Source organism: Dicentrarchus labrax, unplaced genomic scaffold, assembly GCF_905237075.1.
Source record: "Dicentrarchus labrax unplaced genomic scaffold, dlabrax2021, whole genome shotgun sequence".
NCBI classification, from domain to species: Eukaryota; Metazoa; Chordata; class Actinopteri; family Moronidae; genus Dicentrarchus; species Dicentrarchus labrax.
Genome location: NW_026136704.1, coordinates 22,470,154 through 22,487,201, shown reverse-complemented (window position 1 = coordinate 22,487,201; position 17,048 = coordinate 22,470,154). Strand labels below are relative to the sequence as shown.

Genomic DNA, 17,048 nt, shown 5'->3' with positions numbered 1-17,048 from the left:
GCAGATGAAGGTCAAAGAGCACAGGAAACACAGAGTCAAGGAGAAGAGCAGCAGGAAGCTCAGCTCAGAGTTGTTGGCCCTGACAATAGGTGTTTTCCTGTATCTGAAGAAAATGAATGCCACAAAAGCAGTCATGCATGTTCCAAATAGAGAGGCTGCAGTGAGCAGTGCTCCCATAATCTCTTCATATAATAGAAACTCTTCCTCTTTCTTTACATAGGCATTTCTTCTCTCATTTGACCAAAAGTCAGGATGGCACCGCACACAGGTGATAGAATCTGCAAAAATAATATTGAAGCTAGTGTTAGATTTGCTCAGTATAGTTGTCAGTTTGGTCTCTATGTTGCATCTTTTCTTTGCCTACAAGACAGACACAACATGATTAACAGATCATTTATGGATAATATTAACATGATGGTGTCATCACAGTGTTTCCAATGAATTACCTAGACTGAGGCAGTCTGTCACAGTCAAGGTGGGTCCTGACTCACTGTGGCCCTGAGCAAAGTTCTGCTAAGGGCCCTCCTACCTCATCCATATGCCATGTAAACTATTTGTCTCATATATACTCATTCATACCCAGTTTTAAACTACATTCAAACCTTGTGAAATGTACTTTACTTTGCCCAACTAGAATACATCTTTAGCTACTTCTTACAAAGTGAAGCCAACAAATCAGTTCAGCTCCCAGTCATTTTTCATACTCATCCAGCTACCTTTAAATATTCCACCTCAACCAATAGGAACAGCCTCAAGAATGGCATTGCTCTGATCTTCAGGTTGGGCCAATCAGCTCTGCAGGTCAAGGCAGGGCTTTATATATGTTCATCAACAAGGGAGAAGTTATGATTGTTAAACTCCAGCCATAAGAGGCCAGAGGAATCCAAAAAACTTAAACCACATTTATTTATTATTATTATTATTATTATTTGTCTTAGAAACTAGATTTTATTCTTTGATCACAATCTTGTATTATGTATTAATTGTTATTAAAAAGTTATTAGGGTTGTGCATTTTTTCTACTCAATTATTTGCTTTTATTGTAAATTACATGGTATTAAATAGTGTCATCCCAATATGCTATGTCACAAAATAAACAAAATACTACAGTATTAAAATGCAAGTATTCAGTAAAATGAAGATAGATGTCCACTTGACAGTCTGGTTAACGATCCCTTTGCCACCAAGTTATTTTAAGTTTTCAGAATGTTTTAGGTGCCCCCTTCCCCATCATATTCCTTTTTGTATTATTCTCTGGTTTCACTAAGATAACATAACATTTTGGAATAAAAATACAAATGAGCAGTCCAAAACTTGAAGCCAGAATGGCAAATATCTCTACAGCAACACTGAACTTCCCAGGAGAGCTGACATACGCTGGGATAAAAGTGATCCACACTGCACAGAATATCAGCATGCTGAAGGTGATAAATTTGGCTTCATTGAAATTATCAGGCAGTTTCCGAGCCAGAAAAGCAAGAATAAAACATAACATGGCCAGAAGTCCTATGTACCCAAGTACAGCCCAAAAGCCTACAGCTGAGCCCAGAGCACACTCTAAGATGATTTTGTCCTTGGACTGCATAAAATTATTAAATGGAAAAGGAGGAGAAATTGATAACCAGAGGATACATATGACAACTTGTATAAGAGTGAAACCCAGGACACTGAGTCTCTGCTGTGCAGGCCCAAACCATTTCATCCAATTACTGCCTGGAAGTGTGGCCCTGAAGGCCATTAACACCACTATTGTTTTCCCCAGAACACAAGAGATACAGAGGACAAAGGTGATGCCAAATGCGGTGTGTCGCAGCATGCAGGACCACTCAGAGGGCCGGCCGATGAAGGTCAGAGAACACAGGAAACACAGAGTCAATGAGAAGAGTAGCAGGAAGCTCAGCTCAGAGTTATTGGCTCTGACAATAGGAGTCTGTCTATATCTGAAGAAAATGAATGCCACAACAGCTGTCATGCATGTTCCAAAAAGGGAGGCTGCCGTGAGCAGTGCTCCCATAATCTCCTCATATGATAGAAACTCTTCCTCTTTCTTTACACAGGCATCTCTTCTCTCATTTGACCAGAACTCAAGGTCACATCGCAAGCAGCTGATAGAATCTAAAAACAAAAGAAAAAGCAGGTCTTAGACATGCTCATTATATTTGTCTTTTTTGTCTCTATGTTGCATCTTTTCTTTGTTTACAAGACAGATCATATCTGTAACAGGTATAGACAACCTTAGAGACTATGGTCCCCCACCACGTTTCCGTAATGAACCAGAAGTATTTTTACACTTGTCTCTAAAATTGTGTTATGTGCTATTGCTTCAGCAAAGCATCTTTCACTCCCAGTACAAGTATCCACGATCAATTAACTGGTGGAGAATCTCCCCTCGCTCTGCCCCTCTTGTTTGGTCTAGTGATGTCATGCTAGTTCTGCAGAGAAAAAAACAGAGAAAAGTTCTCTGGCGAAGATACAATATTTTACAAGAAGAGATCAAGTAAAGCAAGAGTGTACAGCAGTGAACACACCAGTTGGTGCCGATGTCATTCTGTACCATGTTGATTTCAGTTTAGATATGCTGTGTGTTTAAGCTGATTTAAGTTGGTGTTTATATAGCTGATTTCAGACTTATGTATAAGTATTTATTTAGGACTTTTGATGTAGGCCTGTTTATTTTGATTTGATTATATGTGTTTTGGTTTGCTTAAAATATTACATAATTACTGTACTATAATCCCGCTTTTTTAAAATTAGATACAAAACTATGCCATTTCGTAAAGGTTAAATGAAGTTTACTTTCCACTAGATGTTGCACTAGAGCACCAGCATCTCTGACTACTATGTCAACATCACAATTTAGAATTGCTTTTGTCCTGATTTTCATATCACCTGTAATGTTGCTTATTTCTCCCTCTGCACATCTTAAACAGTCATAGCAGCAGATAGGTTTTCCTTTCTGGAGAACCTTGCGAGTTCCTGGAGGACATTTCTCATTGCAAACTGATGAAGGCACCTGCATGAACAAAAATGTATGACTGTTCACTTTGTCAGTGACATTTGCAAGTATCTATTTTTAATTGTGATGCAATAAAACCAACCATTACACTAACAAAAGAAAAAAAATTATACAAGTATAACAGTTCAAATGAAATTCTATTAACAAATACGGTGATCACATAGTATCTAACCTGTTGTGAGTTCTGTGCCCAAATTAAAGACTTATTTTGCAGATTCAGCTGTTTGTCTGCAGGTAAAGATGCATCATAAAGACCAACTGTGACAAAGTCCACAATGCCATTTTCTGTTGGCTGCCAGTTTATAATTTCATACTTTGCTGCTGGGTCTCCATTTTCATTAAAGTAAACCTCATCTCCTTCCTTTGTTTTGAATTTAATCTTTCTGATGTGCTGTAAAATCTAAGAAGATATGCATCAATCAACAACAACATCAACAATGTGACAGATTTTAAAAAATGTCTGTAAATGGGACTTAATGTAAAAACTGTGATTAAAGTCTTAGGTGTTCAACTCACCATAAATGGATCTAGCTGCCCCTTGGTGTTACATGTTTTATTACAGCTGAGCATACTATGAAGTGCATGAGCCACAGCATACACTCCTTTATAAATATTGTAAAAAATTGGCATGAGCGACATATCAGTGAAGCTGTTTTGCACTCCAGTCAGATCTTCATGTCCAGTACATTCACTCTGATTTTCTGCTGATGACTTTGACTGCTTGAACTTGCAGCTAAATAATGTCTCCCAAAACTCTGTGAACATTTCATTACTAGTTGAATTCAGTGGTTTCATGTCCAACATGAACTCTGACATGCCACTGACTTGTGCTTTTGGGATGGACAGGCCTATGGCGCCATCCAGAATGTGATGCCTATCCACTGCTGCTGTTTGGGAATCAGAGATCCAACTCTCACTGCCTACCCACTGGTACCCAGTCAAGTTGTGGTGAGACAACTCATGTATTACCATGTCCATATCCAAGTGGGAGAGGAATGCAATAAGCACCTTGGAAGTGGAAACCTTGATAATGTCAATTATCTTTTGTATTTTATCTGGTGGATCCGTCCTGAAGACAGATACAGAGTACTCTAAACAGATGCCCAGCTGCTTTGCGGTTTCTGTGAATGTGGCCATACCATTATTGCCATAATCATCATTTGTTCTAATAGCTCCAACCCAAGTCCAACCAAAGTGCTTGACCAACTGGGCCAGGGCTCTGCTCTGGTAGTAGTCACTGGGTATTGTTCTGAGGAAGGATGGGTACTTGGTTTTATCACTGAGACAAGCACAAGTAGCAAAGTGGCTGATCTAAAAGAAATAAGAAATTATTTACAAAGCTAAAGCTGTAGAACACAAAACATTCACTAAGCAAACTACAATACTTTCAATTATAAAACATAGAAAATAATAATATATTTTGTTCACTAATATGATTTCAGTTTTAACAATCTTACCCACCATCGGGATATGAAAGGGTCCAATGACAGTCGCTATAGCCATGGAGGGAGAAGAAGAACTCTCTCCCATAATGGACTGTACTTGGGCAGGTCTGGTACATGGAGCCTCAGAGGGTGCAGATACAACTTCATTACCATTAGCCAAGGCCAGTGCGACCCTCACACCTCTGGCAATAGAGCCACAGACATCATAGATCTTGTAGCCCAGAGTGATGCCAGGCAGTAGGTCTGTGCTGTTATTAATCTCCTCTATGGCAAAGAGCATAGCCTGGGCATACTGGAAACCTCTGAAATTCAAACTTTATGCAGAAAGTTTTAGATTTTGTTTTTAATTGCAACCAATTTGCTCTTAAAATAGAAACATAAATATAGATAAAAGAAAGCATTTGATGTTATTAATACACACAACAAATAGTTCTTGTTGTAGTACTCAGTTTAGTAAACTTTTTGTAACATTTTTGTATCTGTTTCCACTGCCTCTAGGATATTGCAAATATTACAATGCCATAATTTACCTGGTGCACTGCAGTGGCAGTGGTCTGTGCATGTAGGTATCCTGTCTGGGTTTCCAGCTGCTGTGAAAAGCAAAAATTCCCCCCAACATTATGTCCCCATCTTTAAATAGCGGGGCGTTCTCAGGTTGTCCTCTCTGCCTGCACACCAGTTCTTCAGCCTTAGTGAAAGACACCACCAAGAAAAGCTGTAAGAGTGCCCAACCCTTCTCTGGCCACCTCTGTATGGTCGTCATATTGTCTCAGAGAACTAAGCCACTATCCCCAACTCTACCTCCATGCAAATTGAAAGCTTGCACTGATATTTATATATTAGGGCAGTGATAAAAAAACAAAACAATAAGATCAACTGAGTGATATTGTATCTTTGTGGATTTACAAGGTGGGGTGGAATGAAAGCGGGGGCCAAACAGACCAAGAGATTTAAATGTTTTAACTGTACAGATAATATTCATTATACAATACAAATGGTTTCTATTTTTTAAATTCATATTTTATCAATACAGACACACAAATGACTTTTGATTTCATGATAAGGAAGAATGAACGTGCTATAATTTTTAGAAAATTCTAGCACCTACCTTATTAAATATTAACGTTTTTTTATGCAATAAGTGATTTTGTTTTATTTTTGAGGCCATGTAGGGGCAGTGCAACAAGTTTCAAACATATTATTTGTTTATATAGTTAATATAGCTATTATGTTAGCAATTACATGTGTTAGCTAATTTACATATCAAGCAGACACAGAGCAAAACTCTCATTTATTTGGAGTCTTGTTTGTGTCCACCTGATTAAATTCCAGTATTCAGTCCAGTATTCCAGTATTCACTCTCCTTTTAGCTTTGTTTGGGTCCCAACGAACTCTTTAGCTGTTACATGCAACACACAACATATACTATGTACATACACCAAGTAGTTGCTAACTTTGTCTGTCAGTTGTTGCTGTTCAGGTAGTATACAGCGGCTTTGCTCAATACTACAGTGGCCCAGAGAGTCCAATGCAATCCAAATCAAGAAATGGCAAAACGACAAAACATAAGCAAATTAAGAAAATCTTTCAGTTTGACATCTGCATAGCATTTAGAACCAAATATAGAAAAATTGCAAATAGCACAGATAACAATAGAAACTGTTTTGTGACTCATGACTTTTTTTAAGTGGGCTACCTGTAAATGGTGTTGGAATTTTTTTTTTTTTCTTCTAGATTATTCCCATGTGTTTTCAAATTGGTGAAAATGTTTTCTTAATTTGTTTGTGTTTTTGTTTTCTATTTGCATTTGTTTCCTTAAGTTGTGGTGAGTTCAGTTCTCAAGGCCACTGTAAAATCCAGCCTGTTGCGGCCGAGAGTGGTTAAAGTGAATCAAAACAGTAAAGTTGTTGGCTGGAACAGCAACATACAAATGTATGCTTTGCTGTTGAACGATATAATGAAATAACTGTGACAAGTGGCAAGTTTCCATTGTTGAACTCAAGCTACAGGAAACCAAACAGGTTAAGCCAAACATGTTGTCTATAAAATTGTGGAATTTATTCGTCGCTCACACACATCTCAACTGTATATTAAATGTTGTGACATCAATAAGGAATAAGTTATTAGACTTGCACATGTTTATACTTCAATATATTGGTGATCAAATTGTATCAAATAATGTCATCTCAGTATGCTAAATCACAAATGAAACAATACACACTGGAAAAATACTACAGTAGTACAATGAGAGTCTTCAATAAAATAAGATGGAAGTCTTCTTAACAGGCTGGCTAAAAATCATTCTGTAAAATTTATAAAAGTACTACACCATATTATTTTTAGTTTTCAGGATCATTTTGGTGCCCCCTTCCCCATCATATTCCTTTTCGTATTCTTCTCTGGTTTCAATAAGATAACATAGCATTTTGGAATAAAAATACAAATGAGCAGTCCATAACTTGAAGCCAGAATAGCAAATATCTCCACAGCAACACTGAACTTCCCAGGAGAGCTGACATACGCTGGGATAAAAGTGATCCACACTGCACAGAATATCAGCATGCTGAATGTGATAAATTTGGCTTCATTGAAATTATCTGGCAGTTTCCGAGCGAGAAAAGCAAGAATAAAACATAATATGGCCAGAAGTCCTATGTACCCAAGTACAGCCCAAAAGCCTACAGCTGAGCCCAGAGCACACTCTAAGATGATTTTGTTCTTGGACTGCTTAAAATTCTTAAATGGAAAAGGAGGAGAAATTGTTAACCAGAGGATACATATGATAACTTGTATAAGAGTGAAACCCAGAACACTTAGTTTCTGCTGTGCAGGCCCAAACCATTTCATCCAATTACTACCTGGAAGTGTGGCCCTGAAGGCCATTAAGACTACTATTGTTTTCCCCAGAACACAAGAGATACAGAGGACAAAGGTGATGCCGAATGCGGTGTGTCGCAGCATGCAGGACCACTCAGAGGGCCGGCCGATGAAGGTCAGAGAACACAGGAAACACAGAGTCAAGGAGAAGAGCAGCAGGAAGCTCAGCTCAGAGTTGTTGGCTCTGACAATAGGAGTCTGTCTGTATCTGAAGAAAATGAACGCCACAACAGCAGTCATACATGTTCCAAATAGAGAGGCTGCGGTAAGCAGTGCTCCCATAATCTCTTCATATGATAGAAACTCTTCCTCCTTCTTTACACAGGCATCTCTTCTCTCATTTGACCAGAAGTCGGAAGGGCACCACACACAGGTAATAGAATCTGAAAAAATAATATTGAAGCTGATGTTAGATTTGCTCAGTATAGTTGTTGTTTTGATCTCTATGTTGTATCCTATCTTTGCCTATATGACAGACACGACATGATTAACAGATTATTTATGGATAACATTAACATGATGGTGTCATCACAGTGTTTCCAATTCATTACCTAGACAGTGGCAGTCTCTCGCAGTCAAAGTTGGTCCTGACCTCCCTGTGGCCCTGAGCAAAATTCTGCTAAGGTCCCTCTTACCTGACTTGTAAGCCATGTAACCTATTGTTTACATGTAAACCACGGCAATTAGTTTGGCTGTTTCCTTTTCTACTTTTTCAAATATAAAGTATTATTTATACTGTGGCTTGACTGAATACTTGTTACGTATTTACTGAGAGATGTGGACCCATTACCCATTATGCCTAGTTATCAACATTTTAAATTAATTATTTAATCAATAGTCAATGTCATTCCATTGTTTTCCATCTTACATTAGTTCAGAGCTCTAACTAAACATTGATTGAAAGGCTAGTTAGTTATTGTCTTTTTTTCAAATTATGTGTACCTGTGAGTGCCATCATGCCCATAGTGTCTGGACTGGTCCACACACAGGTTGCTGCTGCTGGAAAGTGCAAGTTTTGTTTCTGTTTCAGCATATGAGCGTGTGACTCAGATCTTTTCTGAGCTGCTGTTTATAAACACTGCTGTCTGTTGGCGTTTATCAAACTGAGTAAATAGCTGTATTTCACAGTAGCAGTAACTCACTCCCAACCCAAAAGAAGCAATTCATTGCAAAGAACCTTGGTGCAAGAGGTCACAGTCTGACAAAGCCAATAGAATCACATCATCCACAAAAAGGTGCAACCTCTGCCAAGAATATGGAGGTGAGGCTTCCCCTGAGTTCAGGAGCTCCTCAAATTGCTCTTTCCATTACTCAACAATAGCCCAGCAGTTCTCCTCCTCAGCAGAACACAGCCAGGGCCAAGCTGTGCTTTTTAAACAGTTTGGCAGAACTTCCTTGAGGACAACTTAAAGTCCTTCTCTATGTCCTCCCAGAACTCCTCCCACACCCAGGCTTTTGCTTTTATAACTGTGGCAACTGCAACCCTTCTGGCTTCCTGGTACCTTTCTGCAGATTCAGGAGACCCCTGGATCAACCAATCCCAAAAGGCCCCCTTCTCCTGCTCAATGTTTTTTTTCACTTCTTAGGTAGCCGCCACAGCAAGCATCAATGACACATAGCTCCGACCAGCTGCCTCTACAATAGAGGTGTTAAAAATGGCCCACTCAGAATACATGTCCCCAACCTCCCCCAGGATGCACAAGAAACTCATCTGGAGGTGCAGTTAAATACCTCATGGACAGGGGCCTCGACAAGCTGCAACCCCTGCCATCTGATCCAATTCAGCACCAGGCGGTGATCAGATTACATATGTCATATGTGACGACACAGCTCCCAGGATAACAGAGAAACACAAAACCCACCACCACATTAAGGTGGTGATATTTGATGTATTTATTCATAATTTTGTTTTTTGTTTGCTGAAAAGACTATATAATTGTGGTATCCAGTCCATGTTCCAGACTATAAAACTATGCCATTTCTTAAAATTGGTATGTGAACAAAACTTTTATTGATTTTTGTTTTGTGTTGCATTAATTACTACACCTGTGATGTTGCTGATTCCTCCCTCTGCACACCTTAAACAGTCATAGCAGCAGACAGGCTTTCCTTTCTGGAGAACCTTTCGAGTTCCTGGAGGACATTTCTCACTGCAAACTGACACTGGCACCTGCAATAACAAAGAGGTGCCAAAAGTGTTCTACTATTAATATTGCACTGACGATGCATTGAGAAAGAAAAATATGATATAGTCAGAATGATAACAATTGAAATAGACAGTATTTGACAGTTACAGTGATCAGGTGGTATCTTACCTGTTGTGAGTTCTGTGCCCAAATTAAAGACTTATTTTGCAGATTGAGCTGTTTGTCTGCAGGTAAAGACGCATCATGAATACCAACTGTAACAAAGTCCACAATGCCATTTTCTGTTGGCTGCCAGTTTATAATTTCATACTTTGCTGCTGGGTCTCCATACTCATTAAAGTAAACCTCATCTCCTTCCTTTGTTTCGAACTGAATCTTTCTTATGTGCTGTAAAATCTAAAAAGATATGCATCAGTGTAGATCATTAACTGACAAACATTTTATGGGCATATTGCCTCGACAGTATGATAGAAATACTGACTGCAACAAATTACTTTTCAAAATTCAAACCATTTTCTCTGTTAATGTGATTTTGTGTAAAATGTATTTAGTTTCAACTAAACTCACCATGAATGGATCTAGCTGCACATTGTTGTTACATGTTTTATTACAGTTGAGAATATTATGAAGTGCGTGGGCCACAGCATACACTCCTTTGTAGATGTTGTTAAAGATAGGCATGAGTGACATATAAGTGAAACTATTTTGCACTCCAGTCAGATCTTCATCTCCAGTACATTCACTTTGATTCCCTGTTGATGACTTTGACTGCTTGAACTTGCAGTTAAATAATGTCTCCCAAAACTCTGTAAAAATTCCATTACTTGATGAATTGAGCGGCTTCACATTCAACATGAACTCTCTCATGCCACTAACATGTGCTTTAGGGATTGCCATGCCAACGGCACCATCCAGAATGTGATGCCTATCCATTGTTGCAATTTGGGAATCAGAGATCCAGCTCTCACTGCCTACCCACTGGTACCCAGTCAGCTTGTGTGGAGACAACTCATGTAATAGCACATCCATATCCTTGTGGGAGAGGAAAGCGACAATCACCTTGGAAGTGGAGGCCTTGATAATGTCAATTACCTTCTGTATTTTTTCTGGTGGATCTGTTCTAAAGACAGATACAGAGTACTCCAGACAGATGCCCAGCTGCTGGGCAGTTTCTATAAATGTGGCCATGCCGTTGTTGCCGTAATCATCATTTGTTCTAATAGCTCCAACCCAAGTCCAACCAAAGTGCTTGACCAACTGGGCCAGGGCTCTGCTCTGGTAGTAGTCACTGGGTATTGTTCTGAGGAAGGTTGGGTACTTGGTTTTATCACTGAGACAAGCACAAGTAGCAAAGTGGCTGATCTAAAAGAAAAAAGAAATGATGTCCCAAGATAAAGAAATAAAACATTTACATAGAACAATACAATTCTCATATAACCTCTTTTGCTATGATCAGCTGGAAGAATTACAGAATCTTAATTATGTTTCACTAATATAATTAAATTTTTGCTAATCTTACCCACCATTGGGATATGAAAGGGTCCGATGACAGTAGCTATAGCCATGCAAGGAGAGGAAGATGTCTCTCCCATAATGGCCTGCACTTGGGCAGGTCTGGTACATGGTGTATTGGGGGATGCCGATACAACTTCATTACCATTAGCCAAGGCCAGTGCGACCCTCACACCTCTGGCAATGGAGGAACAGGCATTGTAGATCTTATAGCCCAGAGAGATGCCAGGCAGTAGGTCTGTACTGTTATTAATCTCCTCTATGGCAAAGAGCATAGCCTGGGCAAACTGGAAACCTCTGAAATTCAAACTTGATGCAGAAAGCATGGTTGGAAATTGGCACCTTCAAATGCAGGTTGTTTTGTGTATTTGCAGGTGAATTTGCTGAACCGACCAGCCATAGGGACATGTAAATAAAATTAGCGGACTAGAGCAATTTTTTAACATTCCACAACGCAGATTGAATCACGAGTGTGCTTTTTTCCACTGGACACTTTAACGAGGAGACACAGACATTTTTTTTGCAGGGGTCATAATCGGACAGGACACGTGCACAAGTGCATCATATGGATTTGTAGAAAGAATAGTAATGAGACATTCCTGTAGGCTTGTTGCTCTGTGACCCACTTGAGCAGATTGTACAAAAAGAAGAAGCCGTAAGACAGAAGAAACTAGGGATAAGATAGGGAACAACCTGTTTCAATTTTTGCTCGACCGACTAAGAAATCACAGCCATTATGCATAAAAAAAAGGTTGATGTGCTCAACTTTTGAATGAATTGTTATGATTATTGACATGTCAGTACATACAGTAAAAAAAAGTAGAGTAGCCACCAGTGTAGGTTTAAATAAAGGAACTATAGTGTACTATTATATGCAAATGTAATGTACTACTACTAGTATCATATCATTAGGAATATTATGCTAACATTATTCTATGATTTTAACATTATACTTTTTATTTATTTCAAAAAAATATATATCAGAGCCAGGATGCCAGTGTCATTGTGTCAATATGTGCTCCATCTAGCCAAATTCCCCCTTAGAGCAACACATTCCCTTTATTTGATTTGACAGCTATTTTACAAAACTTATTGTTATAAATATTGTTCAGTAATGATCTTTAATGATTGAAGTTTGGTAACATAAAGTCTGAGTCAAAAAGTAAAGATAGCCTATGCCTTGATTATTGTGGATTGTTTTATTATTTTTCACACACAATTTCTGGTTGAAACAATAAAGTGTCCGGTAAAAAAATTGAGTGGCTGGTAGTTTATGGAACTCAGTAACAGGTGGACAAAACGTTTCAAACCCCATAAAATAATTGAAAATGCAAACAATTTGTACTTGAAATAGAAACAATAACATAGTAAATAAAAACATTTGATGGTATCAATAGACGCAACAAATTATATTTCTTATTTTGATTCTGATTACTGTACTCACTTAGAGTTTTGACATTTTTAGATTTCTACAATATAATTTACCTGGTGCACTGCAGTGGCAGTGGTTTGTGCATATAGGTATCCTGTCTGTCTCTCCAGCTGCTGTGGAAAGAGAAGATCCCACCTAGCATAATGTCTCCATCCTTAGATAGCTGGGGGTTCTCAGGATCCCCTCTGTGCCTGCACACCGGCTCCTCAGCCTGAGAGAAAGATGCCAGCAAAAAAATCTGTAAGAGTGCCCAACCCTGCTCTGGCCACCTCTCTATGGACATCATAATGTCTAAGAAAACTAAACCACTGGGTGGCATCACATGTATCTTAATGTAAATCAAAAGCTTGCACTGGTATTTATACATGTTGGAGCAGCATACAAATAATGATAGATGTTTTATCTCTGGACCTTCAAGGTGGGGCAAAAGGAGGGAGGTAACCAAACAGAGCTCTGGGCCTTAGCATTTTCCTAACTGTATATGGTATCCGAATATTAGTAGTATTATATTATATTAATAGTGTAATATTTAACATTATGGACACAATTTATACACTCACTATAATAATGAAGAATGAAAGTGATGTAGCTGAATGTACAGCCGATGGCATAGTCAAAACCTCCTGATTCAGTTGATTTGAACAATTTTGGGCTAGCCTTTTGAAATCATACAATCAGACGTCATTCAATGATGTTTCAGCAATAAAGCCACTGCATGAACTTGTTTGATCATTGCGATAGCAACACGTTATGATATTAAGCTCTTATTTAGCATTCTTGCGAACAAGGACAAATTGCTCGGCATAGTTTGCAAGTTACTTCGTTAGCAGCTGACAAAGTCTGTCTTGTGTTGGCTGATTGGGTAATTTAGAAACAAAAAAACATATATATATATATATATATATATATATATATATACCAGTCAACCACAACCAAATACCTCCAGAGAGTAAGGCAGGTCCTGATAAGTCAGCTGAATGGCAGGAACAAGATCCAAGCCATCAACATGTATGCACTGCCAGTCATCAGATACCCTGCTGGGATCATAAGCTGGCCAAAGGAGGAGATAGAAGCCACAGATATCAAGACAAGAAAGCTCCTCACCATGCACGGAAGGTTTCACCCCAAATCCAGCACCCTGAGACTGTACGCTAAGCGGAAAGAGGGAGGCTGAGGACTAGTGAGCATCAAGGCCACTATCCAGGATTCAGCGTACATGGAGAGACACAACCAAGTGGCTGGAATAGTGTACAGGAACATCTGTACCCAGTATGGAATAGAAGTACCCAAATCCCAATGGGCTGCACCACAGAAGGTGGCTGAGAACAACAGGGCCAAGGTGCTATGGGACTTCAGATTACAGACTGACAAACAGGTCCTGGCCAACCAACCGGACATAGTGGTGGTACAAGTGGACAAGGAGCAGAAGAAAGCGGTGGTGATAGATGTGGCCATACCAGCAGACGCCAACATCAGAAAGAGAGAACACGAGAAGGTTGAAATGTACCAAGGGTTAAAAGAACAGCTGGAGCAGATGTGGAAGGTCAAGGCGAGCGTGATCCCCGTGGTAGTAGGAGCACTTGGGGCAGTGACCCCCAAACTGGGGCAGTGGCTCCAACAGATCCCAGGAACAACATCAGAAACCTCAGTCCAGAAGAGCGCAGTCCTAGGAACAGCTAAGATACTGCGCAGAACCCTCAAACTCCCAGGCCTCTGGTAGAGGACCCGAGCTTGCGGATGACACACAGATACCACCCCAAGAGGGTGAGAGGGAAGTTTTTTTTTTTTTTTTTTTATATATAATGTAACATTACAAATATTAAAATTATTCTAAATATTATTGTAATTTATTTTTAAGCATTCAGTGATATGTTTGTGTGTCACTTTTGGCCCATGCCCAGGATGATGCTTCTCATGCCTGTTTAGGGAGTGTGAGCATGTGTAAGATGATGCTGACTGCAGTTCACTTAATGGCCACCGGTGTTTTCTGAAAGTTAAGCTATCACTGTGCCCACACCCATGTATGACGGAGACTCTGGTTGGTGTATTTGGCCTGGGCATCTGAGGTTGTTATGAGCAGAAAACTTCAAACCAAGTCATAAACAGAGTTCAGAGCTTCAGGCTGTGTGTGTAGCTGTGTGTGTGTGTGTGTGTGTGTGTGTGTGTGTGTGTGTGTGTGCATGCGTGCTGCAACACAGACACTCCTCCCTCAACAGGTATAAATTACAGATAAAAAATATTCTGCTGCATTATTCAACATATTGTAGGGAACCATCGAAGGAAACATATTTTGCATTTCTTAATGCTAGGCTGTCAATTGAATTGAAACTGCTTTGTGGATTTAAATGAAGGTTTACTGTAGGCTGTACACTCGGCAGCTTTATTTTGTAAGGGAAGATAATTGCAAATATAATTGAAAAAACTGCATTCAGTCTGTAATAACATATTAGTATCTGTACGGTTGGCTCTGTGGTGGAACTTATACTGTCTCTTGATCTTTTCAATCAGGTGGAGTTTTGCATATTTTCTGCTCTCATACTGTACTTGTACTTGTAAGTGAAGGGTTACATAATCATGACGGCCTTCATATTTTAGGGTGTTTAATTGTAATACTTTTTCAATGTTGAAGGTTTGTGTTTTAGTCCATTGACTTTGATTTAGTTCTTTTTTTGATAGCTGAAGTGCAACAGGAAAGGGAAGAGAGAAAGGTGGCAGCACACAGCAAAGAGAAACCCATGGCTGCTGCAGCCTTGGTACATGGGGTGCCAGGTCTACCAGCTCCACCTAATTCATTAACTTTCAAAAGATAGATAGATAGATAGATAGATAGATAGATAGATAGATAGATAGATAGATAGATAGATAGATAGATAGATAGATAGATATTATTGTTCTCCATATTGTGGATGTTTCAGTCTTAGTGCACCTATCTAATGAAAACCATGAGACACTGAACATAAACATATACACGATGGGTTGCTTCTTAAATTCATTAAGTGTGACAACGTAGAGAAATATTGATTGCAGAATTATTGTCCTGCTCGAGACTGGTTCTCTTGCAGTGACTTTCTTCATTATGCTCCATTCTTAGTTTTTCACAACATGTCATAGCCCAGCTGAATGAAAAGTGCCTCCACATCATGAGGCTTCAAACCTCATATTTGACAGTAAGTTTTCCTCAGGAAGTGTTATATTTTTCAAAAAACACTACTTTTGATTTTGACTTATGATTTCAAAACCATGTCCACACTCCCATAGGCCAGTCTGCAGAGCTCTTGATGTGGCTGACTGATGCACTGTATCAGCAGCTCAAGTCTGTGGCTCTTTCAGTGTGTTTTGTCTCTTTTTCCTTTACTAGTCTCACAATGAATATGTCAGAATGCTTAATGTGATATCCAAACACTTTGATTTAACTTGTTACCATTTTACATATAAATGCATCTGTATTACTTCTTACTTCTATTATAACTCTTTTCATGATGCTGTCAAAGGGGCAGTTCTCCTTAAAATCAAAAGTACATATTTTTCCTCTTACCTGTACTGCCAATAGCTACAAAACTCAGCAACTCACAGCAAAACAAACTAGATGGATAAATAGTACTACAGGTAAGAAAAGAAAAAAGGTTATTTTTGTTGTTTTTTCGGGGTGAACTTCTCCTTTACTTAAATGTGTGAATTTGTGAAACATTTGTGAATGTAAGATTTCCAGAACATGCGTTAGAAAATAATGTGTATCTTTTAAACTTTTTTAAACATTATTTTATTTGACCATGGGCATTTTTTGTATTTTTACCCAACAGAACACAGGCACTGTGGCCAGCAGTTCCATAGAGCTGTGTGTGATGTGGAGTATGTCATGCAGAGAGATGGTGTAAAACCTGACCCAGAGAACGCGATTGTCCTAAAGGGTTATTTAGAAATGTGGAGCATTGTGCTTGCTTTCTTTGGACTCTTGACTGATGCTTCTCATCAGAACTCAAATGCACATATATAGGTCTGCAGAAGTTTTTCCTCTATCTAGATGGACAAAGGATGTCACCAAAGGGACAATTCCTAAAAAACAGGCTGCTGGTGTGAGTGCGTTTAAAAAATAATTCATGCATATATCCTGAAGTCTGTGTCCCAGACTTGTGTTTTTCACTACATAAAATTAAAAGCTTTGAAACAGCTAGGAAAAGTTGTAAGGGTATCCCAAAGTACTATTTATTAATTTATTGTAAGCAATTTCTGTCCTATGCATTTGTGTGGATGGATTAGTCACACCTTTAACCCAGTAATATGCATACAGTGTTGTCACAATGGACATTTGCAGACAATACCACACACAAATAATGTTATTCCTGCTTGTTGAAGAAAATATTTCTCCACTGATAGTAAGATTATTGCTTGACTTTTGGGGATTTACGATGTACTTTGATATATTTTTATTGATATATTGATTGTATTTTCTTCAATCTTGAAAGCATGGAAAAATCTTTGTGTCATCCTGCAGAATTATTTAGGCTCAGTTTCCTTTGGAGTCTAACATTTTTAAAATTGTAATACATTTCTAATAAAGATTTTGTGCATTATGCCTCTCTGTCATATTTCATATATAAACTATTGAAAAAAAGTTCTGT

At 38.8% G+C, this 17,048-nt stretch overlaps 2 protein-coding genes and 3 long non-coding RNA genes across 11 annotated transcripts in view; 3 read left to right on the top strand and 2 right to left on the bottom strand.

Annotated features, from left to right (window-relative positions):
* Positions 1 to 1,503, top strand: part of LOC127362522 (uncharacterized) — an 87,506-nt gene extending 86,003 nt beyond the window's left edge. The window contains exon 3 of the long non-coding RNA XR_007884472.1: positions 1,425 to 1,503. This is a non-coding gene — a long non-coding RNA (uncharacterized LOC127362522). The remainder of the gene's footprint in view (positions 1 to 1,424) is intronic.
* Positions 1 to 17,048, bottom strand: part of LOC127362489 (extracellular calcium-sensing receptor-like) — a 79,317-nt gene that overhangs the window by 4,868 nt on the left and 57,401 nt on the right. The window contains exons 1-6 of one of the 3 annotated variants that reach the window (XM_051398263.1): positions 12,483 to 12,746; positions 11,009 to 11,306; positions 10,053 to 10,847; positions 9,654 to 9,881; positions 9,385 to 9,508; positions 6,496 to 7,721 (exon numbers count right to left, since the gene is read on the bottom strand). In XM_051398263.1, the coding sequence (XP_051254223.1) occupies positions 6,814 to 7,721; positions 9,385 to 9,508; positions 9,654 to 9,881; positions 10,053 to 10,847; positions 11,009 to 11,306; positions 12,483 to 12,715 (2,586 nt within the window). In that variant the 5' untranslated portion in view covers positions 12,716 to 12,746 and the 3' untranslated portion in view covers positions 6,496 to 6,813. Of the gene's footprint in view, positions 1 to 6,495; positions 7,722 to 9,384; positions 9,509 to 9,653; positions 9,882 to 10,052; positions 10,848 to 11,008; positions 11,307 to 12,482; positions 12,747 to 17,048 lie in introns of those variants that run through there. The other 2 variants (XM_051398262.1, XM_051398261.1) reach the window with 2 other exon arrangements.
* Positions 1,014 to 5,265, bottom strand: LOC127362511 (extracellular calcium-sensing receptor-like). Its single transcript, XM_051398296.1, has 6 exons — positions 4,992 to 5,265; positions 4,478 to 4,775; positions 3,533 to 4,327; positions 3,189 to 3,416; positions 2,890 to 3,013; positions 1,014 to 2,115 (listed from the first exon to the last, which is right to left on the bottom strand). The coding sequence occupies exons 1-6, from the start codon at positions 5,222 to 5,224 to the stop codon at positions 1,202 to 1,204; spliced, it is 2,592 nt and encodes an 863-aa protein (XP_051254256.1). The 5' UTR covers positions 5,225 to 5,265; the 3' UTR covers positions 1,014 to 1,201.
* The window catches only part of LOC127362521 (uncharacterized), a 112,524-nt gene continuing 97,163 nt past the window's right edge, over positions 1,688 to 17,048 (top strand). For all 5 annotated transcript variants that reach the window (XR_007884471.1, XR_007884467.1, XR_007884470.1 and 2 more), the window contains exons 1-2: positions 1,688 to 1,787; positions 7,394 to 7,453. This is a non-coding gene — a long non-coding RNA (uncharacterized LOC127362521). The remainder of the gene's footprint in view (positions 1,788 to 7,393; positions 7,454 to 17,048) is intronic.
* On the top strand, positions 14,618 to 17,002 carry LOC127362523 (uncharacterized). The gene is made up of 2 exons (XR_007884473.1): positions 14,618 to 15,596; positions 16,230 to 17,002. It is a non-coding gene; the product is annotated as an uncharacterized LOC127362523 (long non-coding RNA).

Excerpts from the sequence above, each read along its gene's own strand:
- LOC127362511 (XM_051398296.1), bottom strand. The coding sequence starts at position 5,224 with ATGACGACCATACAGAGGTGGCCAGAGAAGGGTTGGGCACTCTTACAG. Across the intron at positions 4,328-4,477 it reads GACCCTTTCATATCCCGATG|ATCAGCCACTTTGCTACTTG; the intron begins GTGGGTAAGATT and ends TATTTCTTTTAG. Across the intron at positions 2,116-2,889 it reads AGAAATAAGCAACATTACAG|ATTCTATCAGCTGCTTGCGA; the intron begins GTGATATGAAAA and ends TTTTGTTTTTAG.